Here is a 20,110-nt window from a genome sequence, read left to right as displayed (position 1 = left end):
TAAAAATAAGATCATGAATGCTGGTATTACTTGTCTGTTCTTCCAGAAAATAAGTGTATTTATAATGAAACATAGTCAATATATGCACCTGAAATTCTGGGAATGGATTTCATGTGTCTGACTTGCTTTGTCTCTCTCCTTCCTTATCCCCAACACCACAACTCAACTTCCTCAGGCTTCTTCCATCTGCTGTCACTTTCATCTCCCACTCACCTACTGTCACAACTCCATGTGTTGAATGGCAGCAGCTAATAAAACTACACTCGTGGCTTTATGGCTTTTCATAAAACTACTCCATTCTGTCTCTTTTTTTTTTTTTTGCCTTACTTCTGCTGCGGCTTTGTGTACACTCTGTGTACTGAAGAACAAGCCTCCCTAGTGATTGTGTGAAATAACATGTAATGTCTTCACAAAACTGATATTATTTCTAAAAAGGGTATTTCATTTCTCAAACATGCTGAAATTCATTAAAGTATCTTTTGCCATCTGTTCCCTCCTTGTAAATAAATAACTCTTTCCATCACGGCAACCAGTATGACAAGCAACTAATATTTATGAGGATGTAGCAACACTCACAGGAACAGAAAAAGTGACATATATGTGAACAACAAAGAGAATCCATTTCAGCTTAAGGTGAACTTGGAAGTAGTCCCCAGCACCAGAACAAAGATGGTATCCTTACACGTAACTCAGGAACACTAAGGTATAACTCTTATATAAATGGATGTCTGTATTCCCATATCCAGCGAAGACCCCCAGGGGATTTCAGCCCACATCAAGTCAGATCCACTCTTTCTTGAATGAGCCCAAACAGTTGTTCAATGACATCTTCATGAGATTGGCCGCTCTGCCGGCACAGCTGGCTTTCCAGTGAGGTTGGCTGGCTTTAAGTGGAAACTGTCAGTATTTGCCAAATGGTGGCCAGACAGACCAGACTTAACCAATTAGTGGAATACCCCATGCGATGGCTGGATGCGATTTCTCTGTGTGTGTATGTGCACGCTCCACCTGCATGCTACCACATCTGAAGGCTGAAGGTGGTACCCGTACAGGCAGCCCTGTCCTCCCAGGTGAGGCAAAAGGGAGTCAGTCTGCTCCTCACTGGGCCAGCAGAAGCTGTTTTAAGTTTTCACACAGCTGAAAGTCACTGTGTGCATGTTTTACATAAGGGCTTGTAGGAGCCGGAGAGGCTCTCTCACTGCCCATCAGTGAGCTGTGAAACACAGGTGATCAGTTCCAGATGCTGCTTCAGTGCCTTTCCTTCTGCGGAAAGTGTGCAGAAGTCACTTTTGGTTTCATGGGACTCCCCAGAAATGGAAAACACACCAAAAGTCGGCGTGGATTTGTTATCCCTCCCTCAACATCAGGCAGGCTGCAGCAGCAACTAAGAGGTCTGTGGAAAGACTTCTCCATGAGCTGAAGGGATCTGTGTTACACTCACTATGAACCTTACAGCAAGAACCAGAACCTCATATTAAGTTCCTATCCATTGTCACAGCATGCCCAATACTTGAAGCAGGTTTGCCAACCCCATGACAGTCCCATTCATACTCTAACAGGGACCTTGCTTTGGACAGAAAAGAGAAGTGCATTGTGACAGAAACCAGAGGAACAGGATAGCTGCTTCAAAACTCACTATATTTGATCTGCCTGTTCATGCCTCCAAATTTTCTGCCTAAGGTTTTGACCAACTGCAACAAAGCAGTCTTTCAAACTTCTTATACGTTTGTTTCTTTTAAAAATCTTTCTTCAGGAAAGACATTTGTCTCACCACTTCTGAATTATAATAAAAGCAGATCATGTAGCTGCATCTATCTGATAATTTACAGTACAACATTCACTTGTAAATTCAAAATGTTTTCTTCTTAGCACACTGTGATTACAATCAGTATACAGTCTTTGTAGAAGTTGCCATTTACATTTTGCATATTCGGGGGCAGGGGGGAATCCAGCTTTAATTGTTAATGAAAAAAATGGGGCGATAAAGAAGCTGAGCCTGCAGTTTTCAGACATATCAGAAAGTATAATTTCTTAGAGCCTGAAAACATTCCAGTGTAAAACATTTTGGGCTCATGGAAAGGTAATTGTGCAAATATACAGGCCCTGTGTAAACATTTAAGTATTTACAAGGTCCTCCAAGGATTTCAGTCAGACAGATTGTTGGCTCATCTTCAATATCCTTGTCATTATATTTTTCCGTATTCATGCTTCTATTGTATATACTTGGTTATGAGGACTGCAGTAACTACCAATACACTTCCAAGTGCAGTAGGCCAGCAGTGAGCTATTACTCAGCCCCCAGCCCTTTCTATCAAAGGAGGGTCCTGCTGGCCGGGTCTTCATGAGCCCTCCTCTCAGCCAGCAGCATGCTTGCTCCTCACCCACTGCTCTGTGTAAGCCTGCAGCTCCTAACCGTGAGGGCACAGTGCCAGCTCCAGCTCTCATCCTGGACATTTTGGGAAAGGGAATGGCGAAGGGTGGGAAAGGTTTATTTTAGGTTGGAGGAAGGGTTATATCTGCTGGTATTTATTGTAGCCTGGGAAGAGTAATTTGTCTTATCTGTTCAGACTCCACTCTAAAAATAAACAGTAATGCAAACAGAATCTTGGGCATCTTTATATGGTTTTACCAATCTAAATAAATAAAGTCATTTTGATTTGTGTAGTACCTTTAGGAAGTAGCTTCATTAAATAGTCAAAATTAGAGCAGGTCGAAAATCATCTTCTAGAGTTCACAAGAAATTTTGCCTTTATGTAAGGCCCTTCATTTAAGAACCTGACAATACTTGGCAAAGACAACAAATGCTGAAAGCCACACAAGATATATAGGCACTATTTTCCCTTCTGTAACTGAGAAGACTGAAAAATAAATTGGTTTGGCCAAAGCAACACAAGGAAATGGGACAGACCCAAAAACAGAATAGTGACTCCTCCACAGTCTCCTGCATCCCTCCACATAGACTTCCTCTTCCTGTCTCATCTCAATATTCATATTAATATGATTACATTGTTTGCATGTGACTATTTTCCCTAGAGACATTATTCAAATTTGGGCACTGAAATTACTTTATGCTAAAATTTGAAATTTTAGGTGAAATTTAATGGTTAAAAATTCTGAGGAAACAGTGTCCCTGGTCACTGAAAATGAAGGCTGAAAATGCCCATCAGATGATTTCTGTATATCACTCAGTGTCACTGAGTCTTGTTTTTCCTCAAAATCCTACAAAGAGAGAAAATCAGATCCCCTGAAAACTACAAAGCTAAATAGCCTTTTTTATCACCACCTGTCATAGAGCAAAAAATTTATCAATAACATAAGTATTGGTTGGGGTTAATATACAGCAGTAGCTCTGCCCAGCTGGAAGGTCACCTTCCATACATATTCACATTACGACAACCTTCTTCACACAGATTCGTGTGCACCGAATCGTCACCTTTTTTCTTTTTTTCTTTTTTTTCTTTTTTTTTTTTTTTTTAAGAGCAGTTCTGGATAATATGGACCCAAGCACAGTCTGAAGGCTCAAGCACAGTGAAGCAAGCTAGTATCAGCCTTTTGACAGGTTAAAAGGGTTGGAAAGAGAGACAGGCTGGGCTTTCCCACAGAGATCTGCGGGAGCTGGTACACGGGCAGGAGGGAGCAATCAGTCCTTTCGCCCATCCTACATGGGCTCCACCAACCCCACAAGGCAAGGCCGTGCTGCTGTTCTTCCACACACATAAAGAGACATCCGGCTCTACCATAGCATTTTTGTCAGGGGGTCAATATGGCTGTTTATGGGTCACACAGTGACTTCTCCAGTAATGGGATCACACTAAACTCAAAACCCAGTACAGGAGAATAGGCAAAAAAAGGGACTAAAACCAGGTCTTTGCCATGTTTGCTTAAGCCTGACATAGAGGCGACTTCTAAATAAATTCTAAATAAATCTCACCCACATCTCAACACCTTCCCTCCATCTTTTCCATAGCAGCCAGGGTTCTCCCCAGACAAAGCGTGGCCTTGTTACAGCAGCTCCCTTTTTCCTTTGTGAAGCCAGAACAGGTTCCAGCTTCCACCGCAAACACTCTACAAAGATGGGCTGGATGCCCTCTGATGTGAAAACATTGCCAAGTCCACCCCCTAACGATGCCTCTGAGGATGAAAGCACCAAGGAGCCATGAAACACACCATCTTCTCAAAGAGGCGAGATGAGATTCACCACGTGTATCTTGGTGAGTTATCTTTGAATGAACACTTGTGTCAACAAGATGGGTAAGCAATCTTTTAGTGTAGTAGTTACTAGTCAAGGCCCAAACCAAAAGCACCTCCTTGCCCCCACAAAGTCCAGTGATTTTCAAAATCCAAAACCTCATCTAAAAAGTTCGCTAATTACCCCAAATTTTATAGCAGGCCAAACCAGGACCTTGGATCCCAAATAACCCTCAAACTTGGGTTGGCTCAAATTCTGGATCCAATATCTGTGGTGTGGGCTAAGGCAAAACTAGAAGGGAGAAAGAAAAAAAATCAGCCTTGCTCCATGGATCTTTAATATAGGGCCACCTCTGATACACTTTAAAAAATATAATGAGACCACTATAATATATATTCCAGCCAAAATTCTTGGCTCCCAAAAACAGCTTTATATGGTATGCAATACAGAAACACCCAGGAGACGCTATAAGAACTTTGACAAGGCTAATATTAAGCTAGAACAAAACAGAACTACTGGCACCAGCTCCACTCAGCTCTTAAGTAAACTTGTCCCATTAAAAAGTAGCCTCTAAGATATTTTCTCTCTGAAGTGTATAGTAGCTTATAAAAAGCAGGAAGGGTTGCCAAGTCATAGATGCATTCAAGTACTCCTTACCCTCATTAAAGAACATTCCCTGGCAGCCAGCAGCTTTGAGTGTTCCAGTGAACCAGATTTTATAAGGGGGGGTGTTTACAGTGGTGTGTGATGGAGCTGGAAATCACGGTGCACTGTAGCAGCCCTGTACTAGATACAGCTGTGTTTGGAGCCTTGTCACCCAGGGCACAGAATACAACAGGTGATCAATGAGTTTCAAAAAAAGAAATAATGAGTATTAACAAATAATATCTCACGCCTCTCTGCTCCATAGGAAGAAAAGCATCCAGAGATGCGAGTGCCTAAATTAGGCACAGATTAGGTAGTGAAATACCACTAAGGATCTAAGTCTCACTTCCACCAGTTTTATATATTATAACAGTATTTACAGAGATGTGTTCATAGTGAGTGTGTATATAATTTAGCTTCTTAACCTACCCACTCATTTACGCAGCATTTAGGAGTTAAATTCTTTTGTGGATCTGGACCTTAAGACTACCCCCTGCTTTGTTCATGTGAAGGCTATCTTCTCTTCTCAGTTCAGTGTCCAACACATCTTCTGCCTGAGCATATTATACAGCCCTGTAAGAGGAATCAACAAATGACTGAATACAGAAGGTCTTTCCATCCTTAACATTGATGAAGAACTGGGAAAGAAGACCCGCATTTTCTCTCTAACAGTATGAGTGCTGAGGACCTCAAATACAATTTATCACCTGTTTATAAACACATGCTAGTTACCAGTTCCTACCCAGCTGACCCCTTTCCCTGTTATGATTTGGCAAATCCAGAAATGCTCAGTTTATACATTCTTTGATCTTACAGAATAATTAATATTGAAGAAAGAGGATGTAAAACCTGTCACACACACAACTGTCACCTATGCTTTCCCAGAGCGGCAATAACGTGGTTGCAAACCCTCAGCCAAACTGGCATGGCCAGAGAAAGAGGATAGCCTGTGCAAAATGACATCGGGTATAGGCATTTGAATGTAAAAATACTCCCAAAGTGTAGCAAATAAGCGGAACTTAAAAACAGCAGAGCCTCACATACTCTGGGTGGTCACTCTGAGATAAAAGAAAGACTAGAGAAGCAGATAGGCAGGCTCCCACAGCATCTTGTAGCTGCAGGACCAGTCACAGAGAAAACAAACGAGAAATCTTGGTCCACAGGGAAAACACATGGAAAGAAAAGTCATGGCCAGGCCCCTTTCTGTAGAATTTTGACTCAAGTTTCAAGGATGCTCAGAAGTGATGAGGAAACAGAGATAAGGAAACATGTACAGAGACTGATTTTATTTTAACTGTCTTGTCATAATTTGTATATTTCTCATGCTAGGTAAAGTAATAAGATCTTGGGTTTGGAATTCTTACAAAGGCTGCATGTTAGGCTTCATAATTTGTTTCAGTTATGACGTATTTTTTACTTTAAGAGGCAGATTATAAATCTAGAGTTCCCTTGAGTCAGGGTTTGGGTTGCCTAAGCTATAAGACAGATCTAAGGATCAGTGCAAATCTTGAAGGGCTAAAGTGGCTGAATGGTGAAGCTTCATTTGTTTCAGGGGATGACAAGGTAACAGAGCATCCAAGAAGTGTGCTGGAGAGACCAAATGGGCCAGTGCCATAGAATCATAGAACCACAGAATGGTTTGGGTTGGAAGGAACTTTTGACAATCACCTAGTTCCAACCCTCCCGTCATGGGCAGGGACATCCTTCACTAGACCAGCTTCCTCAAAGTCCCATCCAACCTGACCTTGAACACTTCCAGGGATGGGGTATTCACAGATTCTTGGGGCAATCCATTCCAGTGTCCACTACCCTCATCATAAATGTCTTCCTTATGTCCAACATAACCTATCCTCTTTTAGCTTAACACTGTTGCCTCTTGTCCTCTCACTACAGATCCTGGTAAAAAGCCTCTCTCCATCTTTCCTGTAAGCCCCCTTTAAGAATTGAAAAGCTGAAATGAGGACTCCCCAGAGCCTTCTCTTCTACAGACTGAACAACCCCAACTCTCTCAGCCTGTCCTCATAGGACAGGTGCTCCAGCCCTCTGATCTTTTTCACGGCCCTCCTCTGGACCTGCTCCAACAGGTCCATGTCTTCCTTGTACTGAGGACCCCAGAGCTGGTTGCAGTACTCTCACAAGAGCAGAGAAAAGGGAGAGAATCACCTTTCTCGACCTGCTAGCCATACTTCTTTTCATGCAACCCAGGATACAATCGGCTTTCTGGGCTGCAATTACAAATTGCCAGCACATATATAATTTTTCATCTACCAATATCCCCATGTCCACAGGGCTGTTCTCAATCCATTCATTACCCTGGTGATTGCCCCGATGCAGGTGCAGGACCTTGTTGAACTTCATAATGTTCACAATGGCCCAGTCCTCAAGCCTGTCAAGGTCCCTCTGGATGGCATCCTTTCCCTCAAGTGTATCAACCACACTACTCAGCTTTGTGTCATCCGCAAACTTGCTATGGGTACAATCCCACTGTCTGTGTCATTAATAAAGATATTGAACAGTGCCAGTCCCAATATGGACTCTTGAGAGACACCACTTGTTACTGACCTCCATTTGGACCATTTGATGGTCCAGTGAGACCACTCCATTGAGTCACTGACTGCAACTCTTTGGATGAGGCCACCCAAATAATTCCTCATCCATCAAACCCTTCTCTCTCCTATTTATCTAAAAGGATGTTATACAGGACTGTATCAAAGCCCTTACAGAAGTCCAAGTAGATGATGTCCATAGCTCTTCCCTTGTCCACTGATGCGCTCTATTGTAAAAGGCATGTAGATTATCACTAATCTATAGATCAGTCAGGCATGATGTGCCCTTTGTGAAGCCATATTGGCTGTCTCAGATCACCTCCCTGTCTTCCAAATGCCTCGAGGTAGCTTCTAGCAGGATCTGTTCCATGATCTACTGGGCACAAAGGTGAGGTTGGTATTTTCCAGGGTCCTCCCTTTTAAAAATGGGTGTGATGTTTCCCTTTTTCTAGTCACTGAGAACTTCACCTGACTACCAAGACTTTTCAGGTATGATGGAGAGCAGCTTAGAAACTACATCTGCCAGTTTAGAGGTGTAATAGCCTATTCAGACTATGTCTAAGAGGATTTAGACTAAAACTTGGCAGCCTGTAAAGGGTCTATCTATAAAATCTTTACCAAGTTGTGCTTTAGAGTATCAGTATATTCTGTGACCAAGTTACCCAGAAACTTCCTTTAACGTTCCTGGAGAGGAAAGAGAAAGGAGTGGGAGAGAAATGAAATTTTATATATATATATTTGTCCGTCAAATGAATAGGACCTCACTCTGAACCAGGAAAGCAGCTATAATTCTTTCCAAGGACGTGTCATCTAACTGGAATACCATGGGAAATTTTATGACTCCTTCTCCTCTGTTTTATCTGCCATGGTACATATAGAAGTCATCCATAATGTCACAGATTGTTTTTATTTCCTCCTACCGCATTGCTGGCTCTTTTTCCTCTCATATCAAACACAGATTATACCCAGCATTCAATGTGCCTGCTAAAAACTTTCAGATATGGGTACATTTGGAAGAAAGTTATAAAGTGTGGACAGAATGAGTCGCCAATATTTTATTCTTCTAAAGGGTCATTTGAAACTAAGAGATTGTCCAGTAGACCTCAATACTGGGAGAAATGACAGCTAAAGCATCCTGCAAATAGCTTTGGTTGTGGATATATACTACCCAGCTATGCTTTAAGGAAAACAGAAAGTCTTTCTATGGTAAATAAACAAATTCATTTTTTCCTTCTATTTCTTCACCACATTACCTATTTCCATCCATTTCCTTCCCAGAGAATATCTTAAAGAATCAGCATTTCTGCTAATTATTTTATAGAAGACAATAAATAGAGTTCTCACTATGCACAGATAAATGTAGACCCAGCACCTACGTTTAGGAGAGAAAATGGTTCTTATTACTGGTTATAAATGCCCATGAACAGACTGAAGTTTTGGATGCTGGTTCACACACTGGAAGATACACAGGACAGGTTGGATGAACGTAAGTTAAAAAATAAAAACTATATTTTTTTTCTAAGCTATTAATTTAGTCTACAGTCAGTGGAGGCACTTCCAGAAGACAATTCATGCTACCTGCCTTAAGTTGCTATCCTTGGATGGCAGGAATCGCTGCCTGAAAATGTACATCTTATGGTACCAATCACACAGGAAGCCCAGAGCAGTCATCCAGAAGTTGGGTAAGGCAAACTCCACCATAACGGCCTCTACATACCCTGTCATTGTTCCTCTGCTCTGTGGCATCTGCTCACAAGAAACAGAGTCACAATTGTCTGTGAAAACCTCCACTAGATTCTCCAGTGGACCAACTGGACCGCTAATAAAGAGCATCAAACTGGGCATTATAGAACACTTACTACTCTCAGGACTCTAGCAATGGTGGTAATTCAGATCCCACCACAAACCTGAAGAGAAAGGGAGTCTCTTTTGTTCTGTTTGTACAGCACATCACACTGTGGGGACCTTGTTCAGGATCAGGGTCTCCTTTTACTCCTTTGTCCCTCCAAGCTCCAGGTATCAGAGAATCCACACAGTCTCTGTGCAGAACATGACACAGAAAGCTTACAGATCAGCAACGTAAGAGACCTCACCGTTTTCTCCTGTGATGAGCAAAAGGTTCCACATCCAAGTAGGGAATGCATTTCAGCTTCAGGAGGGAACTGTACAGCGATGCATTGAACAAGTCGCCAACCATCTTGGCCACCATGACAGCCAGCATTATCAGTAGCAAGGACTGGACATCATTTGTGATCTCTACCTAAGGAGAAAACAGAACAAAGGACTTCCCATTTTTTTCATATACCTGGAAACAATGGCAATGGTTGCACAGGACTTCCTACTTTTTTCAGGAGAGAACAGGAAGCAATTCTGTCTGCTAAAAATGGAAAGGCTCTCCCCCTCCTTTCCCAGGGATGGGTGATCAATCAACACTTCCACCAGAAAGTCTTGGCTGATGTAGTGACAGCTCCCCCTCCCGTTCCTATCAGTTGAAGCACTGCACTTACATTAAAACTCACGTCTCATTCCCATATTTCAGGTGGCTTGTGATAATTTTGAAGTAAGAGAGGACGGTAAGTACAGATGGAGTAGCCAGATTGCTTAAAATAGCTTGGCATTGTGACAAATATTAAAAAATGAAAACAAATCCAAATATTTTTTTTATTTCTTGCTGAGCTCAGGCAATATAAAATTGTTTTCCCATACTGCTGCTTCCTGACAGAAAAAGTGCCTTGTACAAACGCTGTCTTGAAGGATGCCAGAAAGGGAAACTAGCAGCTTTCAACAGAAGTCCAGCTCAGGAGATCAAGCAGCAGGAACATCACGCAGTTACCATGCTGAACAACGCTTGGCAGTACAAGGCATGGGTCAGGCATCCCTGCCCCCATGATCACAATTCTATGAATGTGGCACTGCAGCACTGGTTATAGAGAAACATAAGCACGAATTATGGTATCTCACCTAAAACACATTTCCTAAGTGATGCTTGAACTTTCTCCCTATTTAGTGAGAGTATGGTCAATACCCTCAATAGTGAGGGCAAAGCAGGTAGAGTGTTTCAATACTTTATCCCCCTTCAGCTATTTGTTTTTGCCTCCACAGCTGGACACAGCCACCGTAACAGTACCGTTAGCTCACTGCAGTGCAAAGGTAGACTGAGTTCACTTGACCTACTACTGCAAATGTCTAATAGCTGTTGTGGCAGTGACTTAAAGCACACCAATACAACTGCCTTTGAATAAAGGATTCAGAGTGAATCCTCATACACAAAGTAGAGAGTAATGTGAATGCACTTAATACTGCTTATGCCCAACTCACAATAGTCAAGTATTTTTCATGGTGAAAATGACCACACAGAAATATTCTCATTATGCTACCTTAATAACCCTTTTTAGTAAAAACTGCTGTCCTTTCACTTCCCACTATTTCCCCTACCATTGCATCCTATTAAAAAGGCGTATTCACTAGCAATCATCCTGGGATTAAATATGCAAAATTTCCTCATAACACTAAGAGGCTTTTGCCCAGAAAATTCTCCAGTCCAGACAAACCGTATTGCAGCACATTGCCATTTAATAGACCTCATTAGCCAGAGATTGTTTAGTACTCCAAGAATCTCCATTCAAAGAATGCCAATAAACACATTTCTGCCTGATAAGCTGTAGCAAATTGATCCAGACTTATACTTTTACCCTCTTTCTGTCGCTGTTCTGGGTTTGGAAAGATAACATCCAGGATGATTTACAGTATATCCCAACAAGGGACTCATATGGCATGGTCAGCCATGTACGACAGGGTCATGCAACTGTCCTTTCTGCTTGGACATAGCCAGGGATTTCTAATAACACCACAGCATTCTTTGAATATCTCTTTAAACCTAGTATTCAACTGTTTTATTTAAAAATACCAGGAACATGTCAGTTGAAAGGAAAACAGCAACTGTGGGATTTTAAGAATTGCTTCATCATATCTGCCACAACTCATTCACACAGATGGAGACTCCTTTATTGTGGATTCCTTTTAAGGTTTTTTTTTTAAAAAGTATCTTTCTATGGGGAACTTTTCTGGAACAAAACCAGCATTAACAATTAATATAAAAACACTCTAAAAAGCTATAAAAGCACTCTAAAACTCCAAATTTAAACACTCTTGAAACTCAGCCTCTAAAAAACACTCACGTAACTGCTTTCACCTATACAGAACATCTCCAGAACAGCAAGAACCAGAGCTTGATTTTCCAGACTCCCCTCCTTGTTTTTCATCCCATTTTATCCCTTGCTCCTACCCTCCCATTCTCTAGCAGGAACAGTCAAGCTGGCCTGGCCCAGGCCCTCATCCTTTATTGTCGCAAACATTCAGCAGCATTTTACATCTGCTATTGAGTAACTGAGGCTTGTGCCGATTTTCTCCAGCTCTGCAGCCCTCCTGAGTGCTGAGATCTGAGGGGGTGGCTCCTCTCCACAACAGCGCATTGAATGCTCGGTGCAAGTGCCTCTGGGTTCAGTGTCGGACTTCACTTCCTCCAAGAGTTAACGCCTGCTGAGCAGAAATGCTGTTTGCCTTTGGCAGGCTAGTATGGCTGAGGTCATTAAAGAAAGACATGTTAAAAGCATTTTGAGCAATACCTTTTCTATGTAAGTAAATTTAAACTTTGGCCAAAATAGAGCTGATAGAGTTGTCCTGAACTCCCACTACAGATGGAAACTGGAGAGGTAATTTTTGTGATAGGAAATTTTCTTGGAAATAGGAAATACTAGAGCAAAAACATAAAGCAGATCTGCAGATGACTTGGAAATCAATTTTATATTTGAAGCATGAGTATGAAAAACAGATTAAATCATTCATAAAATATCAAGAAAACTTGCATGAAAATTTAACCCATTATGTGACCCTAAAATAAGGTAAAGCTGTACACTAATTATAGATCAAGTTACTTATGAAGCCCAGCCTAAAGCAAAAGTTTTATTAACAAATTGACTTGATTTCAAGTACTCAGAGAGCTAGAGAAAACCTTATTTCCTTTTTACTGGGGGTTCTCATGTCATGGGAGAACATTTATTACCTATAAACATATATCAAATAGAAGAATAAATTCCAGAGATCAAATAAGAAATGCTGGAGAAGGGAATCACAACAAAAAGATTCACACACAAAAGATGCAGTCACTCATAGAAGAAAACGTATGCCAGTCTTAGCACTGCAGAAAAAAGAAGAATTCATTGAAGCCTCCCCAAAACCTGTAGCCAAAACCTAAGTCCATTAATGATAAGGATGATGGCAATGCAGCAGCAAAGTTCTCCTTAGGGTGTCTTGATAAAAATCAAGGAAGCACAAGTTAATCCAAGAACCGTGACAGATTCAAGTCATCTTCTGTGAGCGTATGGACACACACAAACCTACACATGCACATATATGTGCCCTTCATAAAGCTTAGTATTCCCTGTTTAGAGAAGGGCCCTCTGCTCCCTGCTGAGAGAGACAAAGTGCAGAGCCTCAGGACTCAGCTGCATGAGAGAGTGAGCCCTCGGTGAGCTTGGGTGTGAATTTACTGCGTATTAGCTACTCTGCACTAACTACCCACTTGGGTACCCTTGGTGCTTGGGAAGTGAAAAACAACATACTTCACCTTCAAAAAGGACCCCGCCTATCTCACGCAAAAGCACTCTTAAAGCTACCCTGCACAAAAGCACTCTTAGTAGGTACTAGAAGCATCCGCCCAGGGAGCTAGTGCCAAGTAACTAGCAGGCTGTAAATTCATGCTGGAGCTCCCTGCATACTAATTCCCCCAGCAGACAGGCCCTTGTAAGCCCACAACAGCAGCCAAGCAAGCCCAGCCACAGTCCAACACCATTAGGAGCCCATGTGGTCCAGGGCTGGAAGGTTATGCAGCCTCTCCTTCAAAAATACTTATCCGTTCAAACCAGTTCCTAAAGAATTTAAGAAAGGAACAAATTACACAGAGTATTACAGAGGGAGTGATAAAATAAAGGTGACAAAAGCAGAGAAAGGAAGGGGGAAGTTGGGGGCAGCCACCAAACACCTACAACTCTTCAGCCATTAAACACGATGTTCCATTTAGTGATATTCATTCCAAGCCTGCGTTTTAGGGGCTCCTCTTTAGGATGCAATTTACTCTCTGTGCATATTGCCAGATTTTTTTTTTCCTTTTGATCCTACGGGTGCAGCAGGCCGTGCCAAAAATGTCTTTGCCTAGGGCACCCGTGTATGCAAAGCCAGCAGCACTAATAGGCGCTGGAAGCACTCGGCGCTGACACTTCATACATCAGCAGCCTAGTAAATTGCATCTATTTTTTTTCAATATTCTCTCTATATACAAAATCTTGAAAAATGTCGTTCACACACGCACAGAGACCACAATTAATTTATTAGCACAGTTACTCAAACCTCTTTAAATATCTTCTTTGTCACCGGAGGCACTTTTCAACAACCCCCATGGTCCTCAGTTTCTCAGGCCTCCACATCATTATAATCTATTAGGCACCTTCATGTTAGCTCTGTTTTATTATATAACACATAATTATGCATTTCATTAACAGCATCACCAGGCACGGTACATCAAAAGGAGAAAGGCAGCTGCCCAGGAAATTCAAAAAGATGCAGTTTACTTAAAGCTCACTGTTAAAAAACCTCCCCCACTTTTCAATCAAATTGTGGTTAACATGTTTCAAAGGTTTTATTCCAGCTCAGAGAACAGAGTCCAAACAACCTCATTAGATGCAAGGCTGCTGATACAGTGAATATTCCCTGAACCCTTGATACTTACAATAATATAAAGAAAAGATTGCCAGCCACCTACATAGCACAAATCAATTTTCTTTCTTCTACTGAAAACCCACTTAGCAAGAGAGCTCGCTTGCTACTTGCAGCCTACAACGACAAATGCAGAAGAGAGGGCATATCAAAAAGAAAGAAAAATATATTTATTTTGTAGTCAAATTCATTTTTCAAGATTTGTTGAAACAGAAGAGCTGACTGGCAAACTGAACAAACAAAAGACAAAATATCCTTCCTTCCCATGATATGAAGATCATCATCGTTGGTAGAAGCAAACTCTCCAAAAAGAAATATTTTTGTCGTTCTTCACAAGGTTACACACGGTTAACCGAAAGGCCTGGAAGTTGGAAAATATTTGGGAAAAAACGAGCAGCTGCTGGACAAAGGTGCAAGACAATATGTCTGAGAGCAAGTTTAAATAGTGGGTAGATGGGAAGGGACATGAAGCCTTGGTACTACGAGCCAAATCCAACAGCTTTGGAGTTGAGGCTGCAGCTCTGTGCACAGTTTCCCAGTCTCCAGGACACCAGATTTTGTGGAAGAGTACACGCTCCCCCAGGAAAGCAACTTTCATTTCTCTCATATACAACCAGAACGTCTCTTATTTGAAATTTTTGCTACTATTGATTAAAGGCACCAAGAAAAAAAATCGTTTATGATCAACAGAACATTTCCAAAGGGTGGAGGGCTTGTAGCCAGCAGAAAACTTTTGATCATTTTTTTCTTAGAGCAAATACCAACAAGGTTGCAAGCTGATCACTTGACTTAAAGAAGGGAAGGAGAGAACAATTCTCTATTCACAGCAGTAAAAGAGTTGTTCATGCAGCTTTCTTGAGAACAGGAGGTTATGGAAGTAACATCTCCCACGATTAAGTTATTTGTATTGTCACAGCCATTTCATAAATGATACAGATCTGCATTTCAACTTCTTTCATCTCTGGATTATGATCTGGTGGCCCTTAGAAACCTGTGCATTGAACACTTGAGTCACTTCCCACTTACTAGTTCCTGACAAACTATGGGTTGAAATGGAGCTATCATGATCCACTATTTTCATCTGGGATTATGCCAAAAGAGGCACCTTCTTCACATATCAATCCAGCTGAATACTCCCTCCCTGAACTTCTGTTAATCTCTCTCTTTAAAACTAAGTGAAAAATATTCCTTTCCTGTGCACTTCACCTTTAAAGAAATCCTTTGTAGTCTTAGGACTACATCCATTAACTCAACTCACTTTACTGTATCTCCTTATCACTCATCACCATCACTGCTGGAAATTTTTGGAAAAGTGGGATGCTGCAATACAGTAAACATAAATCTCCTAAAAAGACATGATTGCCATGCTAGCCCCAAAAAGTTATGCATTCAAGCTCCCTCACACTGCTGAAAATTATTATTTCTTGCAGCCTCAGGCACACAAAGCTGTGCATCACACTCTACAAAGGGCGGCACACCCAGCGTAGGTTCACTGTGAGGACGTCCTGCCAAACCCCAGTGCCAGGAGGATTGCACAATTAGTGGGATTCTTCCTCTTACAGAGCTCAACCCCATTAACTATTCCAGGCCATTACGAGGAATAGGCAGCCTCTAGCACCCTAGAGCTTAATTACTGCCAAGACAGAGCACGAAAAGATATCTTAGCACAGGGTGCGTACTTTTTCTCTTTAAGCAAAGTAGTTGAATTAATCACACTCATGCACTGCTTCTTAATTTACTTTAATTCATAATGTTCAGTGAGATCTTGTCCCAGTTTTCTCTGATGTGGATTTAAATATTTGTGTGTTTTTCTGAAGCCAACCAGCATTTTGTTGATGATTTCCTTGCTAAAAGGGAGAATAATTTTTTCTAATTCCAAGACCTAGTACAGCAGCAGGAGATTGCTAAAGAGAATATAGAAATGTTTGATTTCTTGTTTCAGTCCCTCAGGGCCTATAAATACACCTGTTTTGACAGGCTGTGGCAATGGATGCAAGTGATATCAGAAACAGCATAGGTGATAGCAGCAACTCTTGCCAAGATCCCCTGGAAAGATATGTATCAGTGATTTTTTTGTAATCTGGCTCTTTAGCTTGCATACAGAGCAGACACCAGACCCTGAAAGGAGGTTTCAAAGCTGTCTAAATATGTGTCTCAGGAAGGTAACAGTGGTGTGTGCTGTGTCAGGTGAACATTCTAGTAATAAAAATAGCAGCATTGTGTGTGTGCATTGCTGAATATGCCTAAAAATTCAGCTGGGTCATGTATTAAATATTTGCAAAACAAGCACTGTACTGTATAATAACCCAGCTAAGCAACCTTGTACTTTTTTAACCCATTGTATCGCAGAGTTCTTTAAATTATGATTCATGAGCATTTTTAAGTAAGATAGACTACTGCAATAAACCTCTTGTCATATTAAAGTGATGCTAAAAGCAACATCTGCGGAATGCCATGATTCTTATGGCCTCAGCTCCTGAGGTCTAGAAAAGGCTGAAGAAGAAAGAGCCCCATGACTACAGGCAGCTGCAGGCTGGACAGTGGATTTACCAAGGCTATTTGATAAATGCTGTATGCCATGGGCTGCAAACTTCATTTCAGCTTTACCTTCAGTAGGAGATCAGGCCTTAAATATCAGAACAGAAAACTTACAAAAGCTTGTTATTCTCAGAATGAGCATAGGTACTCATTCACTGAGCCTCCAGTTTCTTAAAGAAATGCATTACGAAATCTGAGGTCCTGAAACCATTCCCCACCTCTTTCTCCATGAGAGCACGGTTTCATTTATTTCATTTTCCAGACAAGCTACTGCCAAAAAACACATGGTGATCTTCCCCTAGTTGGAGCAAATTCAACAGAAAATAGTAGGACTTAATGTATTTAACAGTTTGCTGATTATGCATTGTTACTCCAATTATTTTGGCATTAATTTGAATAAGACTAGGATCCGTACAACACTACTCTGCATCTCCCCTTCTTTGTAAAAAGGTGACATCACTTGCAGTCAGGTTCCAAAATAACATTAAATATACCATACAAATACACCAGGCTTCTCCTGACAGGCAGTGTAAGCAGAGCGAATGCTTATCCTGTTAGGAATAACTGTAGGCTCGGAGATTTTGAAAAATTGTTTTGACTAGGGTTTAAACTCTTCATTAGAAAAAAAATCAGGCAGCTTAGTAACAGAAAATTATACCCTGTCAAAACAGCTTCTGTGAACCATCTCAGGTGTAATCAAAAACGTTAAGTGAGCCCTAAAGTATTTAAGTGTGACGGGCTGATGCATTAAATAGCCTAGTGCTGGGAAGAACCTGCCAAATGAGTTTCCAAATAATTAAGCACTTCCGCTGCCTGCTTTGAAGGCAACATGATGGGAAAAATCTTGAATACTACACATTTGTCCCAGCTTCTGCAAAACATTTTCCTTTCCCCACCAAATCAGGTGGAAGATCAACCATGTGGCATTTGCTCCTGGGGAGTTAAAATGAAAACTGTGGCCATGCGGAGAATCCTGACCAAAGCTAAATTCGATATTGAGTAACCCTGCTGGAGTAACTGTACTGAACTGTTTTTAAGCATCTATGGAGAGAATTTGAACCTGACTGTTGAGTGGGCACATATGCCTTCCTGCCCTTCTGGTACGGACTCCGTAGTACGTGCCTTATTAACCAGTTCAGAAAACACTCCCTGATCCAGAGCATGTACATGCGTACTCATTCTAAAGTGAGGGTCAAAATCTTCTCTCATCTACACCAATGTAGCATGACAGATGCTGACATGACTTGTCATGAGCCTCTATTAGTTTCTCAAACAGGAATGGCTCTCTCAACAGGCAGCTGAGAGCTCCTTATCATTTTCTCTCCAGAGCACCAGACTACGTTTGCCCCAGCAGCCCAATGTCCCTTTCACGCCCTTCCATCTTGAGCAAGTCAGAGGAAGGCACACTCAGACATCTCCCAAGGTCTGTGCTGCCAAAGTGTGCCATAAGGATATATTCATTTATTAAAGTCAGTGCTTTCCCTTGTCTTTGCCTGTTCCCTCCCAAGTACTGCATACGCTGTGCTAAACAAGGAGGAGAAAGGGAAAAGTATGACTTAAGCCCTCCACATAAATTCTCTTTTCTTTGAACAAGGGTCAGGCTGAGGAAGAGCATGAGGTGAAGGCAGTATAAGCAGAGTAACCTGAGGTCAGTCTTCATGCTATATGATCTGAAGCACCAGACAACTCCACTCCAGCTGTCTCCACAGCTGTGCAACTTCATCCTTTCTAAAGCCAGGCACTGCTGTTTCACAAGTTGCATCAGCAACTGAAGAAGTCATCTGCTGCTACATAACTCACCAGTGGACAACAAGCTGGGTGACCACTGCCAGTTTGGGGTGTTGTGGGTTGTTTTTTTTTTGTTTGGGTTGGGTTTTTTGGGTTTTTTTTGCTTTTTTTTTGTTTTGTTTTGCCTTTTTTTTTTAGAGGTGCAAGAAAGCAGCTCAGGTCTGGCTCTGCAAGCCTGCCTGAGACACAGCCATCAGGCACTCAAGAGTTTTTTCCATCATCCCTTTTTCATATTTCAAAATGAGAGAAGAGCCATCATTAGGACAGGTCCCACTGGCTACCAATTATGCTCCTCCTTTCTGCAGTGCTTCTACTTTTCCATGTGCTTTCATGGCTTCCCCTCGGTGCCCACCTCCATTCAGTCTTGCTCACAACAGCAGCACACCTTTCACCAGCAGTCACCACCACCACCATGTGTGCCCTGGACCCAGCCTTATTCCTCTTCAAAAAAAAAAAACAGGGAGAATGTTGAAACTGCAACAACAAAAGATGTTGTTCTGCCCATCTTGAGCAGAGGGGAGGCCATACTCCTCCCTAGGGATTTGCATCTCTCAGGACCTACAGTAGGAGCCTCCTTCCCACTGACAGACCTTGTTCAGCCCAGCAGCTGCCGGGTTGTGTAACCACTTGCTCCTGTTTCAGCTGGGTCCAATAATCAAACAGGGATTTCTGGCCCTGAGCCCCCATTCATTAGAGCACCCGGTTACATGGGGGTTTTAATTCAAGATGATAATAAACCCCTCAGGCTGGAAAAAAAGAGGTAGGCTTATGGTGGTAGGTTTTGTCCCAGAGATAAATCATTTTCTCAAAAATTGGAAAAATCACTATCGGCAACATTCTGAAGTTTTTAAAGTTAAAAATATAACAAAACTTAACAGTTTCAGATGCTTTTCGTGACAGTGTAACTGAAAAATGTCTTTAATTTGGAAACAAATTAGATCTGGCAAAGAATTAGTACATAAGACAGCCCAATTGCATTTTGTAATTTGAAAAAAATTAAAAACAGATAAGATACTGTGAATTAAAAATAACTTCTGCACATTAAATTCTCATGAACTTTCATTAAGGTTTATATTACATGTCCCAAATGTACAACTGTATGTTGTAATACACCAGATCTCTTTATTTATAAAATACCTTTAAAGCTACTGAAAGCTAGAGCCAGAAAAATGACTATATAAAAATGTTATCTTCTCGCATTACAACTTCATTTCCAATGTGTGTATTTAAAACAGAGATGCAGTCTCAATTTCAATATTTTAGATGCACAACTGAACTTTCTAAAAGTTCAATGCCAATTGAATCCATGTACAATTCAGTCATGTCTGTTTATTTTACTGATAAAAACCTGGTGCCAAAGCTGAAACAGCTATATTAGAGATATAGCTGGATTCTCTTCTAATCTGTGAATTACCTATAGACTAACCAACTGCCCCATAGTTGCAGTTCTTCTTTACAGATGATGAATGAATGAATCAGAGGGGACTTGTTCTGACTTTCTTGGGCTGGGTTCATAAGGCTACCATCCAGAAAGAAAAAGGGTTTTCTTTCATTTTTCCTCACAAGCATACATTCTTTTATGGAATGTTCCAGTGATGTGACAAATTGTTTATCATCCCTGTAGAGCAGTATT

At 41.4% G+C, this 20,110-nt stretch overlaps 1 protein-coding gene across 1 annotated transcript in view; it reads right to left on the bottom strand.

Moving 5' to 3' along the window:
- LOC142053390 (chloride channel protein C-like) overlaps positions 1 to 20,110 on the bottom strand; it is an 82,553-nt gene that overhangs the window by 28,820 nt on the left and 33,623 nt on the right. The window contains exon 12 of the mRNA XM_075084995.1: positions 9,474 to 9,640. Within this exon, the coding sequence (XP_074941096.1) occupies positions 9,474 to 9,640 (167 nt within the window). The remainder of the gene's footprint in view (positions 1 to 9,473; positions 9,641 to 20,110) is intronic.

This window comes from Phalacrocorax aristotelis, chromosome 2 (genome assembly GCF_949628215.1).
Source record: "Phalacrocorax aristotelis chromosome 2, bGulAri2.1, whole genome shotgun sequence".
In the NCBI taxonomy this organism is placed as follows: Eukaryota; Metazoa; Chordata; class Aves; order Suliformes; family Phalacrocoracidae; genus Phalacrocorax; species Phalacrocorax aristotelis.
This window is presented reverse-complemented; position numbering and strand designations above follow the sequence as displayed.